The 26443-nt window shown below is 36.7% G+C and overlaps 1 protein-coding gene across 2 annotated transcripts in view; it reads right to left on the bottom strand.

Annotated features, from left to right (window-relative positions):
- Positions 1-1115: 1115 nt before the first annotated feature.
- Positions 1116-26443, bottom strand: part of LOC124175112 (breast cancer anti-estrogen resistance protein 1) — a 128057-nt gene continuing 102729 nt past the window's right edge. For both annotated transcript variants that reach the window (XM_046555022.1, XM_046555021.1), the window contains 5 exons: positions 21784-22102; positions 19395-19765; positions 11539-11831; positions 9363-9728; positions 1116-5166 (listed from right to left, as the gene is read on the bottom strand). In XM_046555022.1, the coding sequence (XP_046410978.1) occupies positions 4879-5166; positions 9363-9728; positions 11539-11831; positions 19395-19765; positions 21784-22102 (1637 nt within the window). In that variant the 3' untranslated portion in view covers positions 1116-4878. The remainder of the gene's footprint in view (positions 5167-9362; positions 9729-11538; positions 11832-19394; positions 19766-21783; positions 22103-26443) is intronic.

The raw sequence follows: 26443 nt of genomic DNA, 5'->3' as shown, positions 1-26443 counted from the left end.
ACTATTTTAATTACTTGTCTTGCAGCTTGAAGTGAAATTTTTTTTTCAAGAAAGTGAATTTTTTTTTCAAGCTTCGAAAAAATTTGGAATTTCATCATTTCTCCGGTATTTTTTTAGTTCATATAGAAAAGGAACTTAAAAAAACTAAAAAAAAATTTGGTTCGACTGTTTCAGATGCATCGCACGACCTCCACCACCGGCACCGATTTAAAAGTGCAGACTTCAGGCGCCCAGAAAAATTGTTATAACTTTTAAAAATTTCAATATTTTTTAACAATAAAAATTGTTCTTTAAAGCTTAAATATCATACACTATCATCTCAAAATTTCGTTTTACCGCAATCATTTCTTTCCCTTTCAAAAAAATTGCTGAAAAAACGCTTTTTTTCGGCTTCTAAAGCAGACTACCCCCTTAATCTAGTGAAGAACTGTCGTGGTCAGCGCGGTTGAATAATCCTTTCTTTTTGGTTTTGTTGACTTTGTTTGTTATCGACGGCGCGACTAGCGCAATTAGATTAAAGATTTATTAGATATTTGGTTTACCTTTATATTTGCTTTTGAAATCATGAAGCGCGAATTGAGTATTTTTTTTCGTTTTTTTTTTTATTTTTTTGTATCGCCTTTGCGCTATCGAGTACTTGGATTATTTTATTTTACTTTGTTAGATTGCGTAGCGTACACGTGTCCGTTCTTTTTCTCTACAAAACTACCCCTCCTCTCTCCGCGGTACTGAGATACCTGGTGCAGAGGAATATAGACGAGCAATAGCGAAGCTGACGATTGAGAGACATTCAGCAAAATCTCGCGATATCTTTTGTAAGATCAATTTTCCAGCTTTCATCGCGGATCGCCAAATTATCGTGAACGAGGCAAGTTCTCGGTCACTTCTTCGGGTGGCTGAGTGCATCGAAAATCCGCCATCACAAGCATTAATAGCGGAAAAGTTTTTTTTTTGACAATTCACAGTTTAATTCAAACTATTTTTCAATTTCAGATGTAAATATGCATTCATTTTTCACTTATTATATCAATTAGGTACTTAATAAGTAAGACAATGATAATAATTTATACTTTAATCACATAAATTGATATTATATTGCATCGTTCATGGGAGTAAGAAAATAAAAATCGGTTGCGAGGAATAATAATTAATCGTCGCGATTGATTAATAGAGTTTGAAAAATAATCGATCGCACTCGATTAGTCCGGAAAAAATAATCGATTTAATGGCAAATCGATTATTATTGGTCATTCTTAGCGTATACTGTACGCGTGATAATAATAAGTAGTAAGTAAGGAAAGTACGATGGCCAACCATCGAGGATTATTCTATCGTACCGTTAAACGTATACACGTAGTTCTAAACAAACATCCTTCTCTCTCCGATACACTACACCTAGCTGTCTATATAATATTGGGATTGAAAACATTGACGGGTATCTGGAGGACGCTGATGCTGCCAAACAAACATGAACGCCACGGGGATAAGCCGTTAGCAAGGTTCGCGTTATTTGCAAAAATTTTGGCGGAAGAATGATCGGACGCGAAGAGATGCGCAGTAATTACGATTAATGCCCAGATAATGCCTACGATGACGTGTAGCTGTAACCCCGCGGTCCCCATTTTGAATTGTACACGGAATCGCCACCAGATCTCGCATAGAATGTTTATACTCCCAACATAAAGCTGCTTTGAAATTTTTTTCTATAAAAAGAAATTACATTGACGGCCATACGATAAATAACAAAACTTAAAAATAGTTACGTAATGATCCCCGGTAAGAGTTCACGTAATGAAAGTTTTAAAGTGTCTGTAGTTCCTATTTATTTCCATTGCACTTGTGTATATTCTGTCTGTCATTAAAGCTTAACCCTACAACTCACGACTTTATTTTTCTACCTTCAAACGCATGACTGGGTTCCGAACACACCTCGTAGCTTGTCTTGATCATAAAACCGGTTCTATCCTGATAATCAGACTTTCTCATACGTAGTTTCGTCTTCTTTACACAAGGAAAGGAATAATGCACGAGAAATCTGATTTTATTTACATTTAGTCAATGAAAAACCCATTCGAAGACTGTAAACCGCTTAGCGACAGCGACGCTGAGCGTAGTTCAAAGTTTGCGTGAGGTGCGTTCGGACTCCAGTCATGAGTTGTGTAAGTAAACATATTTTTTTAATATATTTACATTTCTCTTCACAACTTCGATATTGTACCTCTCTTGGAAAGTAACAAGGTTACGGTTGTAAAAAAAAAGAATACTGTATCAATCGATATCGAAAGTAATATAAATTGCTAAAATATTTATAAATATCAAACCGCCATTTTTAGCTTTTTCATGAATTATTTCATTTTTATGTAGCGGCATAGGTAAAGGTATATATAATACAAGGACGTTAACTTTATAATATAATACATAGTGCGATTCTTCACTAGGTCTTCGGCTGTGTTTTTTTCCTCGAGGATATTTCGTAATACCTTCAACATAAACTAAAATGCATTGAAAAAATCTTTTACCCAGAGCAAAAGTTTTTTTAGATTTCAAAACTGAGAATATAACGCGATCTGAAAGTGTTCAAAGCACACAGATGGAAGTGAACGTCTTTTTTAAGTCAAAGTAGTGCACCGTGTGCTGCACTCCATAATACTCCATATGCCTAAAGTTCAAATGTGTTAATGTGTTCGAACTATTAATTAATCGCTAGGAATATCTTTTGTTTTGTTTTCGTTTCATTTTTAGCATGAATTGAACCTAATACCGTGAAAGAAAAATAAAAATCTTCTTACTATATTTATTTAATTGGAAAAAAACAGCAAACTATAGATCTTTACGTACTTTTGACGAGATAAGATGCAACTTCGTTCTTAATTATTTTGTTTCGAGATTTAACAGAGAAACCGAACATAACGGGTTCTTACTGTTAAAATTGAGGAACTTATTTGTTTTTAATAACGAGTTGAGTAATCAGCCAAAATTGATGTTAAATTAATTAAACATATATAACGTGAAAATATGTATATAGAAATTAACTAAAGAGCCAATGACACAAATTCTAAAACACAGCCTTGACGTGTTAAATTATAATACGTATATACATAGTTTCATTACGTCTTATACGCGTCTATTGCGTATAATTCGAACCACTATTATAATTTTATCTCAGCGTTTCTCTGTATCTATGCATTGAACGATTTCATACACAACTGTATATTCGTTTTCTAATAACGATCATCAAGGATCACATTGAATTCGTATTACATATATATGTTGTATATACCACGTTCAGGATTATATACCTATATATACATTAGTACAATCATCACCGCACGCATTATTACAAACGCGATTTACGATGCTCTATCCCAATACTTAGAGTAAACTACAGCATATGTACGATTTTTTTTCAATATGCGTACGTACGTGTATAATATTATATACTTTGGCAGTAGCGTTACTTGTACCAATTTGGTGTTGATGTAGGCCCGAATTATAAAAACAAAGCCCCTCTTTGCAATATAATTCAAAAATTTGATAGCTATTCTATACATAATGTAAACGGAATGGTCAGATTACCTAATCTGACGTTCATCGGTCTTACAAAGTGAGCTGTCGTTCCATTCGTCACCCCTTGAAGCATTCATGTCATGCATTACCGTCAGCCTGATTATTGGTATTCGATGTATCGGAAGACGCCGTGTAGTGGCATAAAATGCCCTGATTCTAGTTTACGTATATTTTTCACCGTATTATTTATTCTATGGTAATTTAGTATAAAGGTATATAAAAGTTTGGAAGCTTGCAGAATGCTTTTCTATCAAATTTAATTCAAGATGGTTTTAAATTCTTGAACGCATTTTATGTGTGGAACGTCATGCGTCATGCGTCAATGGGTTCAGAACAAGAATGAAAAGCACAATGTGTGTGTTGTTGTGCATGTCCGATAGTAAAATCGTCGAAAATCCAGCGGAGTAAGTAAGGATTAGTATACCAGGTCATTTCCTTGATGCATCCCACAGGCACGTATATGGGACGTATCAATGAAATAACCCGATGTACCGTGTTTTCCAACAGCGAAACGATCCGTGCGCCTGACACAGGCAACCAAAGTTACAGCTGATGTTTAGGTTGAGCACCGTATCCCGCCACGGGCATCACAAGCATAGAAAATTATTTGTCAAAATAACCTGAATATTATGAAATTCGGAAAATGATGAAAAATTGAACTCGGACAATCAACTAAAGCTGCATTTTCACGTGCATCAAACACCTACACTCTGATCTTAGCCAGGTGTTTGCTGCACGTGAAAATGCAGCATTGGTTGATTTTTCGAGTCCAATTTTTTATCATTTTCCGAATTTCGTAATATGCAGCAAACACCTGGATGCAAAAATGCTCCGATTGGTCAATGATTCTGGTGTCTTCTTCAGGATCTTTCTGCACATGAAAATTGCCGTTCGAAGTGTAGAAATGAACCCACTTTCTACATCAGTTTGCTTTGCTACATACATCAGAAGCATCCCACCATGTACACATCAAGCAGCCAATGAGAGCATTTTGCTGTTGCTGCATCCAACTGTTTACCATACGTGAAAATCTAGCTCAAAGCAATAATGAAGAAACTGAAAGTAGGGCTGTCATCAAATTCAGTTTGTCGTTTGAAATGGCCTCAACCTGAACATGATATGTAACTCCGGTTGCCTTTCACAGGCGCACGGATCGTTTCACTGTTTGAAAAAACTCACGGCGCACACTCACACACACACACACGCACGCACACACACACGCGCGCACACACACACGCACACACACAAGGTTTACCTTAGGTTTACCAAAAAAATTATTGTACAATTATTATAAGTAGGTGTTTAAGGTGTTTAAGGCTGTTGAGCGGCGTTGATGACGGCGACTTTCAAGTCCTTTGCCAAGTGCGATACGTCGACGACGCTATCCACCATCTCTTGGACGGCGGTTACGCTCGGGAAAAATTGCGCTGCCTGTTTCGTCTTCAACACAGTCTGCGCCAGTGCCTCACTCAGCGCATTGGCGCATTCTAATACTCTCGTTCGAACATCATTCCTCTGTACGTTTCTGTGCACCGTATCTCCTATGTGTACGAGCCGGTGTGCGCTTAGGACGACAAATTTTCCGTGTGCCAAGAAAACCTGGAGAAAGGGTCAGAGTTAAAAATATACAGCAAAAAATATGATAACGTAATTAACATCTGGACACGGGGTTTTTTACAGTGGAACCTCGATATTGTCAACACCAAGGCCCAAGCACTGGACAACTACGAGTACAATTGAATCTTTCTCAAGATATATCACTTTCCAACCGAATGAAACTCGCAAACCGTGTATTTTCTCCGCCATTGCATTTCCCAAAACTCAATATGCCCGAGCACTTGGTTCCGCAAACGCATGTTTAATGTCTTATATTGTGAAGTCTCTATAACCTAACCTATAAATAATAACTTGTCATGTAATTATTAGCCAGTGGCGGGAGAAGAGGGTAATATGTACGTTTCGACAGTTAAGGGGATATCAGATCCCCGCCAAATTCGCCAAATCTTTACAATTCTTTCTCTTTCTAAGTAATGAAATTTCTTAAAATTTCGGAAAATGATAGCGTGTATGATTGTGCTTGTGGATTGGGTGAAAAAAGTTTATAAAATTGACGGACGCACCTAAGGAGCTACCCTGGTCAATTTCAACTTTGACGTATACATATCCAAATGCAAAAAAGGGATTAACAGCCCTTTTCCGTACGCAATTCTGAACAAAAACACTCCAATACATTTTCATTTTGACGTAGAAATAAAAAAACGGCATGAATTTTACGAATTTGGTATTGTGATTTCGTAGAATCCCATTTTTTCGACCGTATTTGCTCAAGAATACGTTGTATTCTTATTAGTAACTATTGAAGAAAAACTGAAAATCATAAAATTGTTCGTCAACCAGAAAGTACTATTCCTCTGAATATGTGTAGGTACCAAATTTCAAGTCGATTTATCGGTTAAAGCCCGAGATATAGTGTAGATACACCGTTTTGAAAAACATAGTTTCGAGAAAACTATTTGAGAAAAACATAAATTTATACATCTTACTGTTAATCTATCATTCCTGCCTTGTATTGCATAATAATTTTGACCGTTCAAACTATTTTTTAAAGGGATAAAATTAATAATTTTATTTTGATAATTTCACAGTAGGGTAAACCTCTTAAGTGTTTGCAGCTGAATCAAATCTGTTTTCATTCTATAGTCAATTTTCCGTACTTTTGGAGAAGAAGAGAAGTTCCGTACAATTTATTCTTACCAAAACGACCTGCTGCATGTTGTCAGACCATATCTTTGTGTCACGATTAGAAAACAAAATAACTGGCAACATTTTTTCTTTTGTAAAGGGATATACTTACTGCAGTGTTGTAAGTAATAAATGATGACTGGGTTTTAAGGAATAAACATTCCCAAACGAGTTTTTCAGACCAAATTGCCGCCTATATAGGCTAGATTGCATTGAACTTTACAAAGAAAAATTTCGTCACCTCTCATACATACTCTACTGCTTCTTAATCATGAAAATTTCAGGTTCCATTGGATTGGAAATGGGACATGGAACGCGCTGGTATTTTTTTTTCCAGAGTTTTAGGTCGTGTATGGCGAAGAATCCATTTGAATATTTCAACTGATGAAAAAAGACGGTATGTTACGAAGGGAAGAGGAATTCATAATTCATATACATTTTCTGTAGGATAATTATATTTGCTTAAAAATAAGCCCCAACCGGACCCTGTACGATGAATAAGTTCGGTGATAAGAGCTTTTGAACATCATGTCCAACTGTTTTACTGGTTTCTTATTGTTTTTTTTTTTTTTGAATTTTCAACCCCGTGCAACTCCGAAAATACTGACTCTGGAAATCATTAGATTAGAATTATAAAAAAAAAAAAATCGAGGAATTCTCCCGGGGTATAAACGACATATTCACGAAGTTTTGTAGAATTTGGAAATATCAATATAACTTTTGTCCGAAAGGTGTGCGGTTCGATAGAGAAAGATTCATATGCCGAATACGAGCAAACAGCATGGTATAATATCATGTTTTTTTCAATTCAAATTCTGGGACTGAAAAATGCGATTCATGAGAATTAAAATGTTCGACACTTTTCACATTTGTTTTCGTTTACTGAGTAATAATTATAGCATAGACGACAGGTTGATGTTAGGTAATTAGGATTGGAGCCATATTGCATATAACTTCGCCGTTACCAAGTGTCGTCCGCATTGAGTAATAGGAAAAGCCAAAGCGCTCGCGACCACGGAGAAATTAACGTTTTGAAAGTTCTAAACGTTCAGAGAGTTTCGACTGTACTTGTAAAACTATTTACTGGATTTTCATGAAAGGCTGTGCCCGGGTAAGCATACCAAAAGTGCCCCCATTTTATTTAATTTAAATTTTAACACTTTTGGTATGCTTATCTCGCTATAGCCTTTGATTTTGGAAGGCTGATGATTTTTCCAAACCTAAGACTGAATTTGTGAAATTTAAATGGTGAATTGATCGCGGTGAATTAGTGATGGGTTGTCACTAAATGATCGCTTGATTTTTGGGACAATTCGCTGTCAAACATTTTTCGGAGTGCCGTTACCGAACCTGAGGGCTGAACAGAGAACATACAATTCCAAAATTAACCCTGGCGATTTTACAATGAACTTTCTATTTTTGCAAAGATCTCGTCAAGTACAAGAAAAAAATCAAGAGCTGTAAAGCTGACGTCTTTGGCATTCTCGAGTTATAGACCTTCGGATATCAGAAAGTCAGTGATGTTGTTTTTTCTACGCTCAATTGCTTTCTAAATTGAGATTTACTAGAAAAGACCAAAGATACTCAGGAATAGGTCCTATACTCGACAGGTGTCTTTAAAATTTCAACCGCTATGTCGCATCTCCAAGGCTAGAACTGATAAAGTATATCTAGGATTAGGTCTCACTCTCGATGCACTAGACAAAAATTTTTTTTACTTTCAGGCTAACGATGATTTATGAACTGTTCTCATGTTTGTGGCCCTATACTACAACTAGTGCCATTACTACGAAGGGTTTCGGGTTTACGCCTATTGATACTTGCAATAGGTACTCGATGAGATCTTTCCAATGCCACGGAGCTTTTCGCGAAACGTACCGCGTACTAGGGCACCAGGCCACAAGGGTTCAGAAATTATCCTCTGGTTCTCGTTACCGTTGCTTGCTTCAAAGTTTTAATACCAGATTCATAAAACATGGCTTCCGAAAAATCTCTTGAAATAGCGTTATTTGTTAAAATCACTCTGTTCTGATCCTCCGTATCCAAGGTTGAGATTACTCTTTTTTTCTCTGAATGTTTACGATCGAACTCGCTCGAAACTGAAATGTCACAATTACGGTCATATATCACGCCCAAAATTGGGCCGATACAGCCATAATGAAACTGTCGTTATTTGAAAACTTTTTGAACAAGAAGAATCCAAAGGACGCCGCAGAATCCTTATGGAAATTGGGTTCCGGTTAAATTGGCCAGATTTTCTGTATATTATAGTACATATCCTCCCGATCAAAAGTTCTTATAAACCCATATACGAAGAATCGGAAGAATGGTGTCCAGATTTTTTGAGATCTATGGATTTCGTGATTTCATGAATTATAAAGTTTGACGGGGACTTGAAAGCAAACAAATCACTCAAAAACCTGTACTGTTGATTCTCAAAGTTAGACGGGAAACTGTGATTGATTCCATCCATAAACTCGCTGGTTCACCGAAACGCTGTGCAATGTCAGATTTCGCGTGAAGAACTCGACGCTCCGACTCTTGCAATAATCGACTTGTCCTGTTTTTCACGCGTGTGCCGAGCTCTGCAAATTGGCTGTGAAGTTGTTGAGTGATACATTTAATTTCAAGTTTCCCTTGAAGCTTTTTGATTCGTAAAAATCGCCTACTCCATAGATACCAAAAAATCGATACACCTGCTTTCCGAAGCCTATATCTCGGCAACTATTGATTCTTGGGACTTGTGTCCGTAAGAACGTTTGATCGGGAGGATATGCACTATACATACTGAAAATCCAGCCAATTCAACCGGGAGCCTAGTTCCATAAGGATTCTGCGGGGTTCTTTGCAGCACCAAGTAACAGGCACGTTGAACGTGTCATGCGAGAAGATGCCGCGGCTGGTTCCTACATTCATGATTGTTAGATATTGAATCCACTGTCATTCGAACATTAGACTGTTTAAAGTGAATACAAAGCCGTTTCGGTGTTCCTCGAGAGATTGTCAGATTAATCGGCGCTTCCTTAAGTAACTAATGTGCCGTTAATTCTCACTTTCGGAGGTTGATTCCGTTCGACAGTCTGCAAAAAGGCGTCGATAGCGTGGGTGAGGTGAGCACCGTGAGTTATGAGCTGAGCGGCATAAAAGGCCAGAAGTTGTTTATCGTTTGGATCCATCGGCGTGGGAGTAGCGGGAGGTGCCTGGACCGCGGCTGTGTCATTCTCCGTCACGAGGAGGTCATAGCTGCTCCTAAGTTCTTGCGGCAAAGCTGCCCTCAGTTCTTCTCGTTGCTTAGCGACCACCTCCCGCGACTCTAAATTCACGTAGTCGTAGTCCTCGCCCGTTCCTTCCTTGCTACCGTTGTTGTTACTCCCGCTCGACATCACCGAGCATCTTTTGAAGAGTAAAGTCGAATTGCCCTAATGTGGAATTTGAAACAAGTTTTGTCAGTGTTGTTGTTATTGTTATTGCATGCTAAAATTGTTCCAGTTTTATAAATTTTCATCGTAAAGACATCATTTGTGGATATGAATCGAGCACGGAACTTAGAGTGCTATGCAAAAATTTCGCACGACTCTGCATTTTCAAACTTAATGGAATTTTCTAGTATGGGCTCGGCTGGGAAAATGTGGCGTCGAAACTTGCCAGAAAAAAATATCTGCGCTTTTCAACTTCTAATACGCACGTCTATGGCAGTTGAATTACGCTTTCGTGACCTGTTTTTCTTGAATATGCATACACAATTGTATTTCTGATCGTTTTTAACCAATTTTAGATAATGCAAACACATAAGTCTAGTTGCTCATAGCGGACATATTAATTTAATCTCGTAACCCCTTAAAAATATATTTTTGTATCTTTATTACCTATTGTTCAAGTTTTGCCATTATCCGAGCTATGGTGGTTTCATATTAGCTCAGATTAGCTATTGTATTTTAGATCGCAGTATATGATTCTTTGACTTGAACATGAAGTACCAAAATGTTGTAGACAGACTGTAAAAATTTGTCTTCTCTACTTTTCACGAGTGTACATTATTGGAATGTTTTAAGTATAGTGTGAAAAGTTTCAAAATACGCTTTTGGTGTAGTATTATTTACATTTTTCATTAAATAAGTGTTTCAAACGTTGAATTTTTTGCTTTCTGACTTAAAATTTCCTAAATGTGATCGAAATAACGAAAACCATATTCGGGTACCTCAGAATTGCGAATATGTACAAGAACTACGCTTCTTTTGGGATAATAATTAATCGACAGATAATTAAAGGATCAATCGAATTGAAATAATTTGATTTGCAGAATTGTAGTCGATGGAAGAAAATTCAGTACAAAGGTATTCGTTAGATATTTCGGTTCGATTTTCACCGTGATATAAATATAGATTATGGCAGCTCAAACTCCAATCTGTACTTCTCTAAAAGTGCACAAATTTCACAAACAAATGCAGACTTGCACGATAATAAATGATTCCGAGATAACTTGTACGGATAAAAAGCCAAAATATTAAGCTAAACAAAATAGTACTAACGATAAATCTATTGCGTCACTTTGTCTGTACACACATAGAATGTATATCCATTAGGGTGGTTCGAACAAAAAGCTTCTCTCCGCCGTTACCCCCGTGAATGTTAGTATCTGATAGAGAAAAGATCCTCCCAAAAGATCAGCTCTCTAGCTCAAGATTGACAGGTCGCGTTTTTATATTTTATTTCCCATTCATTTAACATGGGATTGACTTTTCGTTGAAAGTTAACATACTCGTAAACTATTTAATATTTTTCAAATTCATGCATAAGATCTTGAAGCTGATTTTTCAAGCTTTCCAAACTTCTGTTACAAAGCATAGTTATCACCATTAGAACACACATTACAGTCATCTGAAAACTACCGACTTTCTCTTTCAGATGACTGTAATGTTCGTTCTAAATTGAATGATGATAACTACGCTTTGCTGTACATACTTCAAGGTATGCTTCAAGGATTTACGCACGGATGCAAAAAATATAGAATACTTCACGAGCATTTCAAGTCTCAACGAAAAGCGAAAAAGAAAGTGACCTGTTAGATCTGACAGCTAGAGAGCTTAGCTTTTTTCTATCAAACACTAACATCTGAGCGAGTAAGTGAGAACAAAAAAGCAAAATTTTTTCTTACATCCACCCTAATGTCCATCCTTTGTGCATCCAATTAGAAGAAATAGTTAAACAAGGTAACGTTAAGATTCTAACCTGGATGAAACTGGCGACTTGACGAACATCTTCGGTGAGGGCCCTGGCACATGCAACGAGTTGATCCAAGGGATCCGGCTGCGGATGAGGTAAGAGGGACGGGGGTGAGCCGTTCGTTGGGGTTGGTGTGTCATCGCCGCCTCTAGACAGCCTCGCAACATCCCATTTAATCGAGTCAAGCTCGGTCGCTGCGTCTTGAACAAGCCGGTCGGAGTCGCGAAGAGCTTTCACCAGCGGGCGAAGCTTCGTCGCCAAACCCTTGTCGGGCGCTTTTCCCGCATTGCCGAGGGTCCCTTGAAAGATAAATTGAAAACTTAATCCTTACTTTGAGATTCCCCGGAGGCGCCTTACAGAGTATTGGTTATTGGAATCCGGAATTGCGCTCGTCGGGTGAAACGTACTAAAAATTGATCGCCCGACAACGTGTGATGGACTTATCGTGAATCAGGCTATGTTATTACTTTAGGTATAGTTTTATCCTTAGCATTAACTTTAGCATCTTTCAGGAGGAACGAAAAACGAAAAACAGTTTATGAGGGTAAATATAAATATAAAAAAAGATACAATTTTGAGACACGGGATAACATACTTCAATGTATAATATATTTTAATTCTCTTTGGTTTATGGATACCACGACACAAATGTGTTTTTCGTCATTTCAAACTAATTACGCATTAGAAGGATACTAAGTCGTTGAACATAATATATTTTAGGGCTGAATTACGATTTGGCATAGAAAAATCTATAGAGACACCAGGTAGTAAGATTCTTGATAGTTGAAAGATGATTGTTTTCAAAGAACAGTATGTTCACTGAAGTGCTTCGAAGTCGTATTCGTAAAGAAAAATTTACATCGTTGCCGCATGTCACTCTGAAGATTGAAACACAATATCTCTCGCTATTCGACTTTTACTTTGCAGTTTTGAAAATGAACCAAATAAACTAGACAAGAATACCTACTTACACTTATTAGCATGCTCGACGGACAGTTTGTCAGTGAGAGAACATTTTTTTCTCTTTACACTAATCTAATACTAGAGAACATGAAGGTTTCAATATGCCGAACCTACATCTGCGTTCCATTTTATTTTTTTATTTTTTTTTGCTGTCACGTACATGTTACATAATATGATTTTTTTTTTTCATTGTTCAAAATTCGGAGTTGTAATTTGCATTCACACCACTTTAATTTATTTGAATAGTATCTGTACATACAAAATCAGTTCGAACCCATTGAAAAAGAATTTAAAGGAGAAATTGGAAAGGAGAAATTAGAAAGAGAAGAGATTCGATTTGAAACTCCAATCGATGATATGAAAAGGGAGAAAACTACAAAATAGCTGGAATAATACCTACTATGTAGTGTAGTAGCTAGGTTTTCTGACAATTTTACTGTTTAAACTTTTTAGGGTTTTAACTTTTTTTATAAGTACTATTGCTATCATTATTATTTGATTATAATTTGTAAAAAAAATTGCGTTTTATTCAAAAAAAAAAAATATTACGTGAAAAGTGAGCGTGGTACATGTTCTTTACTACTATATTTCGGTTCAAGAGCATCAAATATATTATAGTTGCACATAATATTCAGGAGAAAAAAAGTTTTTTTATTGCAGACCAAAATCTTGTGTCGCCTAATTTGATTCGCACTTACTGCACCAATTTCCATAGGAACTGTAAAATATACGAACGCCTGTGTTTAGGCAATACGTAGTGTGATTTAAACTTAGAAGCGCAAGTAGTTGCCTACGCGCAGGCGAACATTACTCAATTGGTTGCGATTTTATAAGAATTTAATTGTTTGCGAGGCGTAATGTCTTAATTGAAAGTAATAACTCAGTCGAGTCAAAGAAATTCTATTCGTGTAACTGTTTACGGTAATGTTAAATAAATTTACAGACACCAATCGGTGTCATATATATCAGAATGCGTTCGTGCGATCATTAACATGTACATGTAGTTTTTCAACTAATATAATCGTGTGTTCTTTGGTATGTCATAACTGCATCAGTATTACACAAGTAGGAGAAATTAGTTTCAGAATTTACCGATTTTGATATGAATATAAACAATATTTTCATACAAATCATTAAAAGTTTTAGGTACGAGCAGAAATCAAAAACGCTCACAGCGAGCACTGGTTTCATTAAAAATGAATTCCAAATAACATTCAGATGTATCAAATAGCTCTTTGGACAGTTTATGATTTGACCATATTATTATTCTGACTTATTACTAGCTTGCCAGTTCATAATGTAAAAAACAAGCGGGAAGTTATTACAGTACTTCCGAAAACGAAAGGTTGAGTGTGCATAATTAACGAATATCTCGTCACTGTTACCTACAATGTGCTACCAACTTTTATAATTCAAACGTTTTAACGGAGATATTTTTTTGTCTGCACAAATGAAATGTATTTACGTACTAATATTAAAACGTTGAATATTTTCTAATCGAAATTTGAAATTTCACCTTCTCCGGTGACAATCCGTTAAATCATCTTTTCAGATTGTATTTCGAGATCGCATAATGTGCCTTTGATATGTCAATATCTATTCGTTCAATACTATGAAAAAATATTGCAAAAATGTTAAAACTGTCCAAAAAAAAGCAAGAGTTCAAATAAATAGAAGAGAGAATTCCACTATTTCTGCATAGCCGTTGGCTTCTGTTTGGTATTTGGCGCCGTTCGATTTGCTGCGACATATTGTGCATACCTGCATGCGGAAAAGAAACAAGAATATTCAAATTCGCCACGTGTAGCCAACGTACAGTGCGTGTACAAATTATCGTAGAGGCAGTAGCGTAGCGTGGGTTTTAGCCACCCGGGGCGTAGACCAAATTCGCCGCCCTCTTATTTACGTATTTAAGTCCAATAGTTTCCAAAATTTACAGAAATGTCAGAGAACTTTTCGGCAAGAATAAATTTGTTATTGTGTATTGTACAAGGTACAAATAAAGGAATGAATTGTGTATGGTTCATAATATAATAAACACGGAGAATTACCGCAAAGCAACTGGTTCATACAGATGGTGTTGCGAGTTGCTAGAGCAAGCGAGATTACTACAATCACTTGAGGAGTAACACCACTGTAAAAACAAAAGAAAAGCGCTTTTTTGATAATATATTTTTTTTTTGTGTGAAGGAAAAGCAATAAGTTAATAATTTTTGAGAAAGTTATTAGGCATATATTTAAATATGATACAAAAAAAACTAATATCAACAAACATTCAAAAATGGCGACACCAGAGTGAGACATGTCGAATTCTGTGACACGCAGTATAACTGGTGGAAATTTGAATCTGAAAAAAATTACTCAATCTACATATTAATAGCCATAGAAATACGTAGAGGATTATTAAAATATGTTTATTTTTTTTTTTTTTTTAATTGTTTTATTTTCGACTCGAATTTGCCCCAGTTAAATCGCTTGCCGCAAATTTGGCGAGAATGGCTTCAGTGTCTGAATATTTTTTGATGATAACTTTTTGTATTATACTTAAATATATGTCTAATAACTTCCATAAATATTATTATCTTATTACCTTTTTCCATAAAAAAAAAAAAAATAATAATGGTGTATTTTTTAGGTTTTTACAGTGATGTTACCCAGGCAGAAGAGAGATATGAAATGTTTCAAATTTTTAGTTCAGATAACAACATGTTATCATTTATTGTGAAATTTTGCCCCCTCCCATCCGCCCCTGCTTAGACGTTCGCAGCGGTTCACCGCCATTCGCTGCGTTGCGATGCGCGCACATGCATAAGAAAACGGGTCGAGAATACCAATTCGCAGCGATGTAGTGCGCGTTGACCTTAAAGAGTTACCTCTTGTGAAGATGTTGAGGTGATTGATCGAATAATTGACGCCACATGCTTAGGCTGGTGTAACAACACGGATAGGAAATGGTTCGTGCAATAATAATCAAGGTTACAAGGTTTAGGCGATCGAATCGTACTAATGGACGCAAAACACAGAGATGAAAATAGCTAGTTTAAGTTGTGCATTAGACCTGTCCCTAATAAGGGTAAAATCGAATTTTAATGGTCTCGCCCCCCAAATTGGTTCGAAATAATACTGGGCCTATTTAATATGAGGGTTTCGCTCGGATGAATCGTTTAAAGGACCAAACTGAGTCCGCGGGTATAGAAAATATATATTAGAAAGTTAATTGTAATAGTAAACGAGGTAAGATAGGAAAAGTAATTGAATTCGGAAGAATAATCGTGGTGTTGTAACGTAGCGTGAGTAGCTCTGTATTGGAAGAATCTGAAAAGTAAAGAAACAGTTTTAATTCGTTGTTGATTGAGGAGTTTTGTCCAGAAATGTTGGTACAAGTTGGTTATTTTCAAAGGTGAGTAGACAACATATCCAGACTTGAAGGACGTAGTACACACAATGTGTTTCATGATTGTAAACGAACGAGTTGTTTAGATAAAATAGCGCGAACTAGGCGCTTCGGACAAGATTGCACGAACTAGTTGTAATCAAGTTCAGTGCATGAATTAAATGCTCTTAAGAAGGGTGCACGAACTAGGTATCTTGAAATAGAGTGCACGAACTAAGTGCCTGAACGAAAACTGCACGAACTCGGCGCGGTAAAGTAAAAGAGGGTACTCATTGTCAACCTGTTATTTAACCAAGATATGGCGTCTTTCGTTTACTCATAGCTGATGCCAACTCGGCGGTGGTCAGACTAGCTGTGAGCGTCCATTTAACCCCCACCCTTCCAGCCAAACCGATTATGCCACGAGTTTTAATTTTCTATTTTTTACGATCACTCCGATTTAATTATTTCGATATTTAGCTCTCCAAATGACGTTTTTCAACATTTTTAAAATGTTTTCCCAGCGGTTTCCCAAACACTAGAAAGGAAGATTAGGTGATCGAAATTTTTGAATTTCTATTCGTTCTTTCCAGTGAAGAATTTCCTTTTTATTTAAGACCAATCCCATTCAGTTCTTTGACCGCTCAAAAGTTTGGATTCACTAGTCAAAATTTCTTGCCGCACTAAAAGTTACATAGCGGAGTCAAAAAAAGAGATACCTACATTTTCTAAGCGGCGTTCGAAAGGGGACAAATTCACCTTTATGTTGCTTTTTTAGAAAAATTTTTACGATTTTTTTTGGACCCGGTACGAATTTTTGATTAAAACCTCGAAAAACCAATGCTTTTCTTACGGGAAAAAGTAAGGCTTTCTAGGGGTGGGTAAATATCGAGGGAAAATTTTTTTTTAATTCCTAAATTTTTTTATAAAGTATTTCGAACCAATTTGGGGGGTGAGAACATTACAATTCGATTTTACCCTTATTAAGGACAGGTCTATTGTGCATTTTACGAAGGGGCGGTAACGAGTGGTAAAAATTATGCTGAAAATGGACACATGTTGTATATCTGTGCGTGGGTGCATCTTCAAAAATATGAATTCTTTTGTCCTACTATAACTCGAAAACGGGTAGAGTGATGAAGGTGAAGTTTGTTCTATTGGTCGATTTTATTTCTTAAATTAAAACTGCCGATGAGATTATGATTAAAATGGATGAACTCAACCTGAGTTTTATTTGGATGGATGTTTTTTTTTTTCTTTTCATATGCTATGGGAATAGCAGAAAACGTTATTATACTGGTTTTTTGAGACACTGGATTCTTCTGTTTCTTTTTTTAGCCATCAGTTACGAAACCGGAGATTTTTTATCAATTTTCAAAGATATAACACGTCAATATAAATAGTGTAACATCCAGAATTTCAACGTCTAACTATACGGAGTTATTTTCGTGATACGCCTGACAGTGACCCCTAATTATACGCAAATCAGGGTACAAGTCCACGCTGAGCAGCTCCGCTACTCTTTTGTTGTCACACAGCTGATGTCACCTGATTGTGAAAGCGAAATTCGGAGCTGCTCAGAGTGTATAGGTACCCTGATTTGCCTATAATTAGGGGTCCCTGTGGGACGGATCGCGGAAGTAATCCGATATGAATGTAAAGAACTTTTACATGAAAATTGTTTCCCGAAAGTTTCCGTAAGTGCGGATTAAGCCTTTGACCTGAAGCAGCTCGCCCCCTTAATTAAGTGGAAGAGAATATAAAACGTCTCGTTCGCTCATGTCAACCAGCTTTTAGCAAGAGGGTTAGCAGGGTGTTAATAAATGCTAAATGCGTCAACTTTCGCGAGATTCGTTTTGTTGACGGACAGAAATAGGTATGTTTTTGTTATTTGTTTGGAATGAATGAAATGGAATCTTGAATTTTTTGTTTTATATGAATGTCAATATTCATTTGAGGATTATTCGCAACGATATTGAAATACCATTAATCTCTTGTCACGTGCGTTCCTTCCTTATTACTTTTTAGGTTATAATATATATTTATGCGTAGACTGGGCGCTGAGTATGTGTGAAGAGAGAGTGGAGAAGTTGTGTGGACGCGAGTAATGCGTATGTGTATAGTTCAGGTCATGGTACCGTCTTTTTTAACAATATGTTTGGAGTATAACAATACGTGTACCGAGAATTTTACTTGAAAGGATCTGCTCGTAGCGTGCGCAATTTAACTCGCTCAACTTTGATTGGCTGACGTTCGTGCCTGTAGCTTGACGCAAGCCTTAGCTGACAAGAAAAAAATCCCTAGTATCGACCGGTTGACGAGTGACAATCAACCATAACCTCTCGCGTATTAAGGGGGTACCCTGGTCGATTTCGAGGTTGACGTATACATCTCCAAGTATCGAAGTCCACGTATCTCAAACGCGAAAACAACCTTGACAGCCCCATTTTATACACAATTCTGAACAAAAACACTATTAAAAAATTTTCATTTTACGCCGAAATAAATAAATAAAAGGGATTCTACAAAATGGCAATAGTAAATACGTAGAAAACATGCCATTTCTTTAGTTGATATTTTCAGATATATACGGCATCGTCGAAATCGACCAGGGTATCTCCTTAAGAATGGCCAAGTCACAGTACCGCCACGATACCTACGATGTTGACCATATTTTTACGAAATTGGCTACGTCGCGCTTATAAACTGAACGAGTTGTAATTGTCGAGCAGGTCGCTTTAAAAAGAACTCTCGGTATAGACAGAAGCTATATGTATATGGCTAAAAAAAGGATACGAGTCAAGAAGGAACACTCAACATTAGTGTTTACAACTGGACATCGTACAGTTAACACGCGAACCCAATATAAAGAAACACATTATTTCTAACCCACTTTACCTTTCTGGATTCGTATTAAAGTTTGTTTTATCAATTTATTACATACCTGAAGTCTTATTCATCATACAATTGACAGTTAATTAGAGCCATAATATCATTATGCAGATTCACTCACACATTACACTACGGCATTAATACTTGTATCACTCGTACGATCAGTTTTATTGAAAACCTACATTTATATTCAATAAATGAGTTATTTAAAAATAAAACAAACATAATATCTCGCTTTTCAAACGAAAATCAGATGAATCGGGTTATTTGGGTAGATTGCTTACTTGGAGACAGCTGGGTTGTTTCTGTTCGAATAAATGTCATGATAAAATGGACTTGAATTGAATCGGTATCTATTCATAGGATGAGAAATTGTGAATTTGTTTCTAAATACATAAACCCTTTCTTTTCTTCCATTAACATGGAATATTGGTAGAATATCATATCACAACGTTCGACTTTTATAAAATTCGAATCATTTTCCTCGTTTCAAAGCGAAGCAGCAAAAAATCAGCGAAATGTATATCTGTTCAACTTCACGGACTTATGTGAAAGGTTCTTTGCGGCTTAATGTACGAAGAGATGTTCACCAGGTATTGACGAGTGAAGCATATTGATACGTGAAAAATCTCACCTTCAGCAAATTCTGCCAAATCGTGTAGGGAGGTTCTTAGCCTGAGAGCGGCAAGCCTGAGGTCCATAACTGTGGTGTCTAGCTTTTGAGACGTTCTCCATCCGGGACTCACAAAGCCGAGAAGTCGAGCGATCGCGGAGCCAGCCTCTCCCTGGAGCCTTTGAAGACCTTCGAGAGCGGATTCGAGCTCCAGAGGAAGTTCTTTGCTCACAGGGACGTCGTAAATTTGTTGGGACTGCTGGAGCGACGGGGGTGGCGTCGGCGTGTGTGGCACAGGTGTGTTGTGCCTTGAGGGCTGATTCGACGCCGATGATTGCTGCGCTGGAAGACGTGGTCGTGGAACGTCGTAATCTGGGGCGGCGAGGCTTGATCTGCGAAACGAGAAGCTCTTATTTCATTTTTTCTTCTCTACGTGATCTACACTCAGAGAAATTTTTAGTTCCGGTTACCGCTCAATCCTTAACTATTTTCGTTCTTTACCACAATCGAAAAATATAGTTCTAGGTACGAAATGAAAATTAGTTTTCTAGTTTTTACCAGAAAGCTTAGTATCCGTTGCTATTCTTTCTCATTATGATCGCTGATACTATACTTTCTTGTAACTGTTATGAAAATTTAATGCTTGTGCAACAATAAATTGATGTTAAAGCCTAAGTTAACTAAACAAATACAGCAAGCCCAACAAACTGATTTTGAGTTGCAATTACCAAAAAAAAGGATCGACTATAGCGCAAAATGGTTACGTGTACCTCGTTTTTCGTAAGTCCAACAATATTCAAACAGTTTTTTTTTTATGAAACCCGGTACTGAATTTTTCTAGTTACTATAACAAAAGAAATTTTTCTCAATGTACACTTCAAGGGGGTAAAGACCTGCAAGGGCGTGGAAAACATGGCAATTTACTTATAGAAAACTTCATTGATGCACTGCGGTATTCACCACAAGTCATGAAGGACCCTTAGTTCGTAACATCAGGCTTTTCACTTCCTGGGAAGAATAAAAAGAAAGAAAAATGAAAAAATTCGAGTTCATTAAGGTTAGTTAGGTGTTCTATTATACAACAGACACCTTTTTCACGCACGGAGACAGTAAAAGAACAGATTTTACTAAAAAGGGCAGGAAAAGCGGGATGCATCACTAGGGCCCGTCAAATAATGGATAGGAATTTTTTCTACAGCCTAAAACGGGGAATATTTTTCCTGATGTTTCTAAGTGAACAGAAAAAATAAATATAATTCGAACAAGCATAATCATGCACTCGTTTAAGAGTCCCACTTTGCCCGGGGGTCATCTATATCATAGATATTACTATGAATGGTGATTCAATTTAATTGTCTGTTTAGTTTTTTTAAGTCTTAGTTTTGTTCCAAGTAACAAAGTGCAGTGAACTGAAACTACGATTCACTCATTCGCTACAGAATTTTATTAAACACAAGAACGCTGAAAGTTCATCTTGATTATTTTTACAAAATACTAAACCGTTCCTCAATCACATATTTAATAGTAATTTTCATTTTTTCAGTTTTCTTCATTACATCTTTATTGTGAATGGCTGTCTATATTTTTCAGACTGACAAGATTTGTCACCGACAATCAGCAACTGATAAGCGTGCCAATATAAAATCACATCCGAGACGATGATTGCTCTCATTTCTGATTGTTCATCGTGTATATTTGAAAGACAATACACGATAGAGTTCCAAGTAGACAATCGAAGAGGAAAACCAAAAAAGGCTGTAAGTAACCATTTTTAATTTTCGTCTTCAATTCCCGTCCGGTTTTATCTTTATCAAGCATCGATCCAGTTTCTCAAGTGGTCCGATTCTTAAGCTTATATTGAGTACAGAGTTCATACGCTAATGAATATCAAACAATCTACGTCGTGAGCTGACAATGAGCTACAGACACCACAGATCTTATCGTATATGCACGATACAGGAGTTAACCGCCCGTGCAGCGTAAACGTCCTCTCGAAGCATATAACGAAATAGCGTAGAAATTTTCCCAAGCATCGTATTCATAAGCGTTAACTCCATGAGAGATAGATACTATTGTTATTATCGTCCTCAGGATACTAATGTGTGATTAACAAATCACAAACAAGAGATTCTTATATTTACATAATTGTATGATTTATTTTTTTTTTTTCGGGTCAACAATATTTTCTATCGGAAATCTTCCTCATTGTTATCGAAAAATGAATCACCTATGCTGCGTCTCTTTCAAGGACTTCCCAGCGATTTGGAACATTTAGCTGTTTTAATTTGTATTCGTTTCGAACTCAGGAACCAATATACGGTTAAAAGAAATAAGAAAACTAAATTGAAAATACCATGGAGGAGTAAATTCTGATCCGTGACATATTGCGCTCAAATATCCGGTTTCTCACCTATTGGAGCCACTGAGGGATCCATCGTTGGTTAAGCTGGATGCTGAGCTGCTTGGAGTGAGAGGCTGCAGAGGTCTAGGAACGTCATAGCAATCCATCGGTGTCAACCCGGATCCAATGGACCCAGCGGAACCGGCGGAACAGTTCGAATTGGGGGTGTAAGACGTCGGCGGACGAGGGATGTCGTAGCAGGAAGGCGCGGGACTCGGACTGCTAGCTGGCGATGGAATAACGGGCACAGCCCTTGGCGGAACGTCGTAGCAATCGCTTACGTCACCACCACTATCCACCGAGCTCCTCGCCCCGGAAGGATATCGCCCTGGAAAGATATATTAGGTGAAACGGAGACGTGATGAAAATCCAGCAAGGCGAAATTCAACAGCTGCTGCCTTTGAGGCAATCAAATAATGTAATTATAGAGATATCACACTGTGATTTTGTTTAGACGGGGTAATGTTGTTTAAAAAATTTTGAGACCCAGCAGAGAGCTGAGAACGTGTTAAGGATTTTTTCAGATTTTTCCGTAGTAAGCTGTACCTTATAAAAATTCTTCAACATTCGGATTACTGATTTCCGGTGGATTTTAAAGAGTGACCACCTTTTCTTTTGTACGGTGTGAATATCTGGTTTTGGGTAATCCCTAGTAATTTTATCGAATTTTTTTTACTGAAAGTGCATCATTGCTTAGGAAATCATAAAACCGACATGTTTTACTATTTTATGAGCATCACCTCAAAATAATTTTTTCCACTTACAGAACTAACACAGAAATTCGAAGTGTGTAACCAGTTTGGGAGAACTTTTCCCATTGAACGTTAATTTCGAAGTTTTCGACCATAAGAATCGGTAATATAATGTGTGTTTTGCAAGTACAGCTTGTGTATTGTTAGTCACCGTTAGCTACTTCCGTTATCAAGTTTCCACGCCATCTTACATCAATGACTAGTATATATCTCTAATTTTGAAATATAATTTCCCGAATAAATACCAAAACCTCACCCGCTTGGGCGGCAACGGTGTGAAGGTGTTCAAAAATCGCAATGAATAATTGGCTACGATCAAAGAGAGGAATAAGTGATCCAGTGCTGCTCTTTTTACAAAATGTTTTGAAATCGCACGAAATCCTATAAATTCTTATAAAAGGCGCCTGCTGTATAAAATTGTGGCAATTGGATAATTCTAATTTTGTAACCGGATGCGGTTGAGTTTTCAGAATTTTGATACATCGTTCTTCAGTATTCGGGGAAATGGGGAGTGCTGCACTTGATCCAAGTCAAAGATCAAAGTTTTCTTCCAAGCATGACATTTTTCGCGGTGTTAAGTCTATAACACATTGGTCTCTATGAAGATGGTGATGTGTCTTCAAGTGAAATAATAAATAACTAGGCAACGGATCAATACAATGGGGAGGGGGCTTTATAACGCACAGGATACAATGGATTGGAACAAGGTGAAGTTTTGAGTTTCATGATTTACTGAGAAGATAGAGTTTCAATAGCGTTAATTTTGTGTTGAATTGACTACCTTAACGCAATAGACGTCTAACGTAGAAATTCGATAGCTCACTAAATACGAATTACATTGATTGACACGCAGGTTGTGAGAGATTAATTTACACACACTCACTCATCATCGATGTGCATTGATGTCATATCGATGGTGATCTCGAGAAACTATCAAAACCAAGTTTGTGGACCCCTAGTACTTAAAAATAAATAAAATTTATATCTCCATAGCTCCTTGATGAACAGAATTGCTACGAAAAAATTGATCTGCATAGCCTGCGAGTCCACGGAACGAAAGGACTTGAGTTGAACGACAACTGGCAAGAATTGTAATCGCAAATCGGGAGGCTGATAGGTTTGAAATCAGTTCTGCTATATGTATATTAAGCTCATGTATTCTAAATGCTTCCAAAGCACCTTATATGCAAGAACATTTCACGGCATACATTAGAGTGGAAGCTCTTAATAAAAATTTACTCTGCGACTTAGAAACTACCAAAATAATAATTCCCAAAGATTCTTGATATCTACATCTACGATAAATATTGAAATCGTGCAAGGAGTGTCGATTTCACTTCAGTGAAAGTTCTTGGTATTCAAAACCTAGATAGAACGTTTTGATTTTTGGGGTATCACTCATTTCAAAGCAAATTCCTGTACAAACCATACTGACACGAGGTCTTTGTAACGCTTTGAGTTTCGGTTTTGTTTCATTACTTCTACGTACTCTGTTACGCCCATCCTTATGATGAGAAAATAGATGACAAAAAAAAGAGTATTTATTACACCGGGTCTTTTAGTGGAGGCCACGAGGACTTAAAATTATAGGTAACTCACGATCAGTGTACAAGTCCACTTTGACTTTTACTGTAGAGTGGAAAAATTTTCTCGTTAAAGTGTGCGAGAAGCGGGTTCACGAATCTGACTAGGAAAATTTTTAAATCGTAGCTTATATAACAGTGTACGTCCCTAAATTCCGTAATTACTGACCTACATCGCTGATAATATTTATTACGATTAATGATGAATAAACAAAAGCCCGTCATTCGCATCAAACATGGACGATTGGAACGATCGACTTGTTGAATATTCACCGCTTCTACGATTTCCGAATTTATTTCACTTCCAACAAGGAGTTAGGAACGAATGAAAAGACACACGTAATCCCGGAAAACCTATTACATCAGTTAGCATTTTGTAAATGCGGCACACTTTAACGAGGAAACTTTCAGGTGACAGGAGCCCGTTCACTGATGGCCACTTTCCTTTTACTTAAATTTTCTGACACAACACGGTACTAAGTGATTTTATTGGCCAATTCCGTTAGATCCGACCAATCAAATCACTTAGTGTCGAGTCTGAGTTCAACGTTGAAGATTTAGAAGCGCTGTAGTACTTATGACGTCGTGAAACATAATATATGGCAAGCCAGTTCGGGGGCCCCTTGAACATCTTTTCACTCGGAGTTATAAGTCGAAGAATACATCAAACCATGAATGTTGTTGAAATAATTTTTGTGTAATGGAAAATTTTTCAACTCATAAAATAGTACACGAACGAAAAGGCAGCGTATTCGAATAACTTTTTTGGATGTGAAACTTTCTGCTTACTCATCGGTGAGTACGGGTCGAGGAGGTACACGTGTATCTTGAGTGAGTGAAAAATTATTTATGATAGTACAATTTCACGCCGATATTCGGTGCTGTCTTCTATGTAGAACGATCATAATCCAGTAAAATTTCATGATTGTGTCAAATGACAAGACGAGCAGTGCATCCCATTAATTATCCAAAATTAATTAAAAATTCAAACTCATTAATTACCTGACATACATATTCACGCTAAAATTCGGCTTTAGTCTGATTATGTTATCACCAATATCATACTAAAGTGATCATATTTTGTAAACCTGCATATTTTTCCAATTTCATGTGATGTGAATGAATGCGGTTTAACACTAAGTCAGAAACTAGAGTGCGAAAAAACTGTTGGTTGAATTTGCCACACTCCCTTTGTAAACGAGCCGTTTGTATGAGAAGTATGAATTCACATGTAGCTAAGGACTCGGGTGCCATTTTGGTAAATGATTTGTTCGTCTCTCATATCGATAGGGATGAAAGTTCAGATCAATACAAATCGATTTGGTCCAGTTAATTAAGGTCCTACGTCCCTGCGTCTTTGAGTTACAGCACTTCAAAAATGTAAAAAAAAGGGTACTAAATCATGTGTTCGTGTCCGCCTCTTGGACTGATGGTCAGAATCGTCCTCAAAACGTTGAAAATCGAGAAGCAGACATGAAGGGCCCTGCATTATCACGGGACGTAGTTGTAAAAATGTAAAAAAAAAAGCTCTACTAAATCATTTGTTCATCGTTCTGGTTGCGTCCATTCGATTCAATAGGACTACCCGAATACAAAGAAAAAGGTGGCAGACATTTTGGTCACTGATGTTGAGGTGTACCATTTTTTGACGTTCACGCAGAATCAACGGAAAGTGGATATTACGGCTATTTATTGTTAGTATTAATAGTTTTAGTATTATTATATTGTTGAGTGTTTTTATTTGATCCAATAAAAAAAAGAAAAAAAAACAGTTTATTACAACGTCAGAAGACGCAAATAAATTTAAGGATGTGTGTCATGGATCGTCCCAGCCAAAAATTGTATACGATCATACTTTTCGTACTTTGTTACTTAATAAAAATCTGAAAAAATTCAACAACATTCGGCATGCTATGAACAACGACCATCAATAATAATATTGCCTAAAAGTTATTAACAAATTGTTTAAACTAATAATTATTTAACAATTTATTATATATGTATAGGTATATACCTACATATATATCTATGTATAAGTAATAAATTTAGGGTGTTTCAAAAAAAGACGAACTTCTTTTTTTTTCTTATGGTGTCCAAAAATTGATAGTATACCTAAAAACAAAAATTTTGGCGCCAATATGAGCTCTTAATATCAATAGTAAGGTTTGCTTATATCCATTTCTTTATTTTCCATTTAAATAACACGGGAATTTTTTTTTTTTTAATTTTGAATTTTTATTACTTTGGAACGGTTCATCGTAACAACATTCTGAAAAAAAAGATTTGTAGGAAATTTTACGCTCTACAAAAAACGTCTGAAGATCAAAGTTCCTC

The sequence above is a fragment of the Neodiprion fabricii genome, chromosome 2, assembly GCF_021155785.1.
Source record: "Neodiprion fabricii isolate iyNeoFabr1 chromosome 2, iyNeoFabr1.1, whole genome shotgun sequence".
Lineage (NCBI taxonomy): Eukaryota > Metazoa > Arthropoda > Insecta > Hymenoptera > Diprionidae > Neodiprion > Neodiprion fabricii.
The sequence above is the reverse complement of the archived record's forward strand: the minus strand, read 5'-3'. Positions and strand labels throughout refer to the sequence as shown.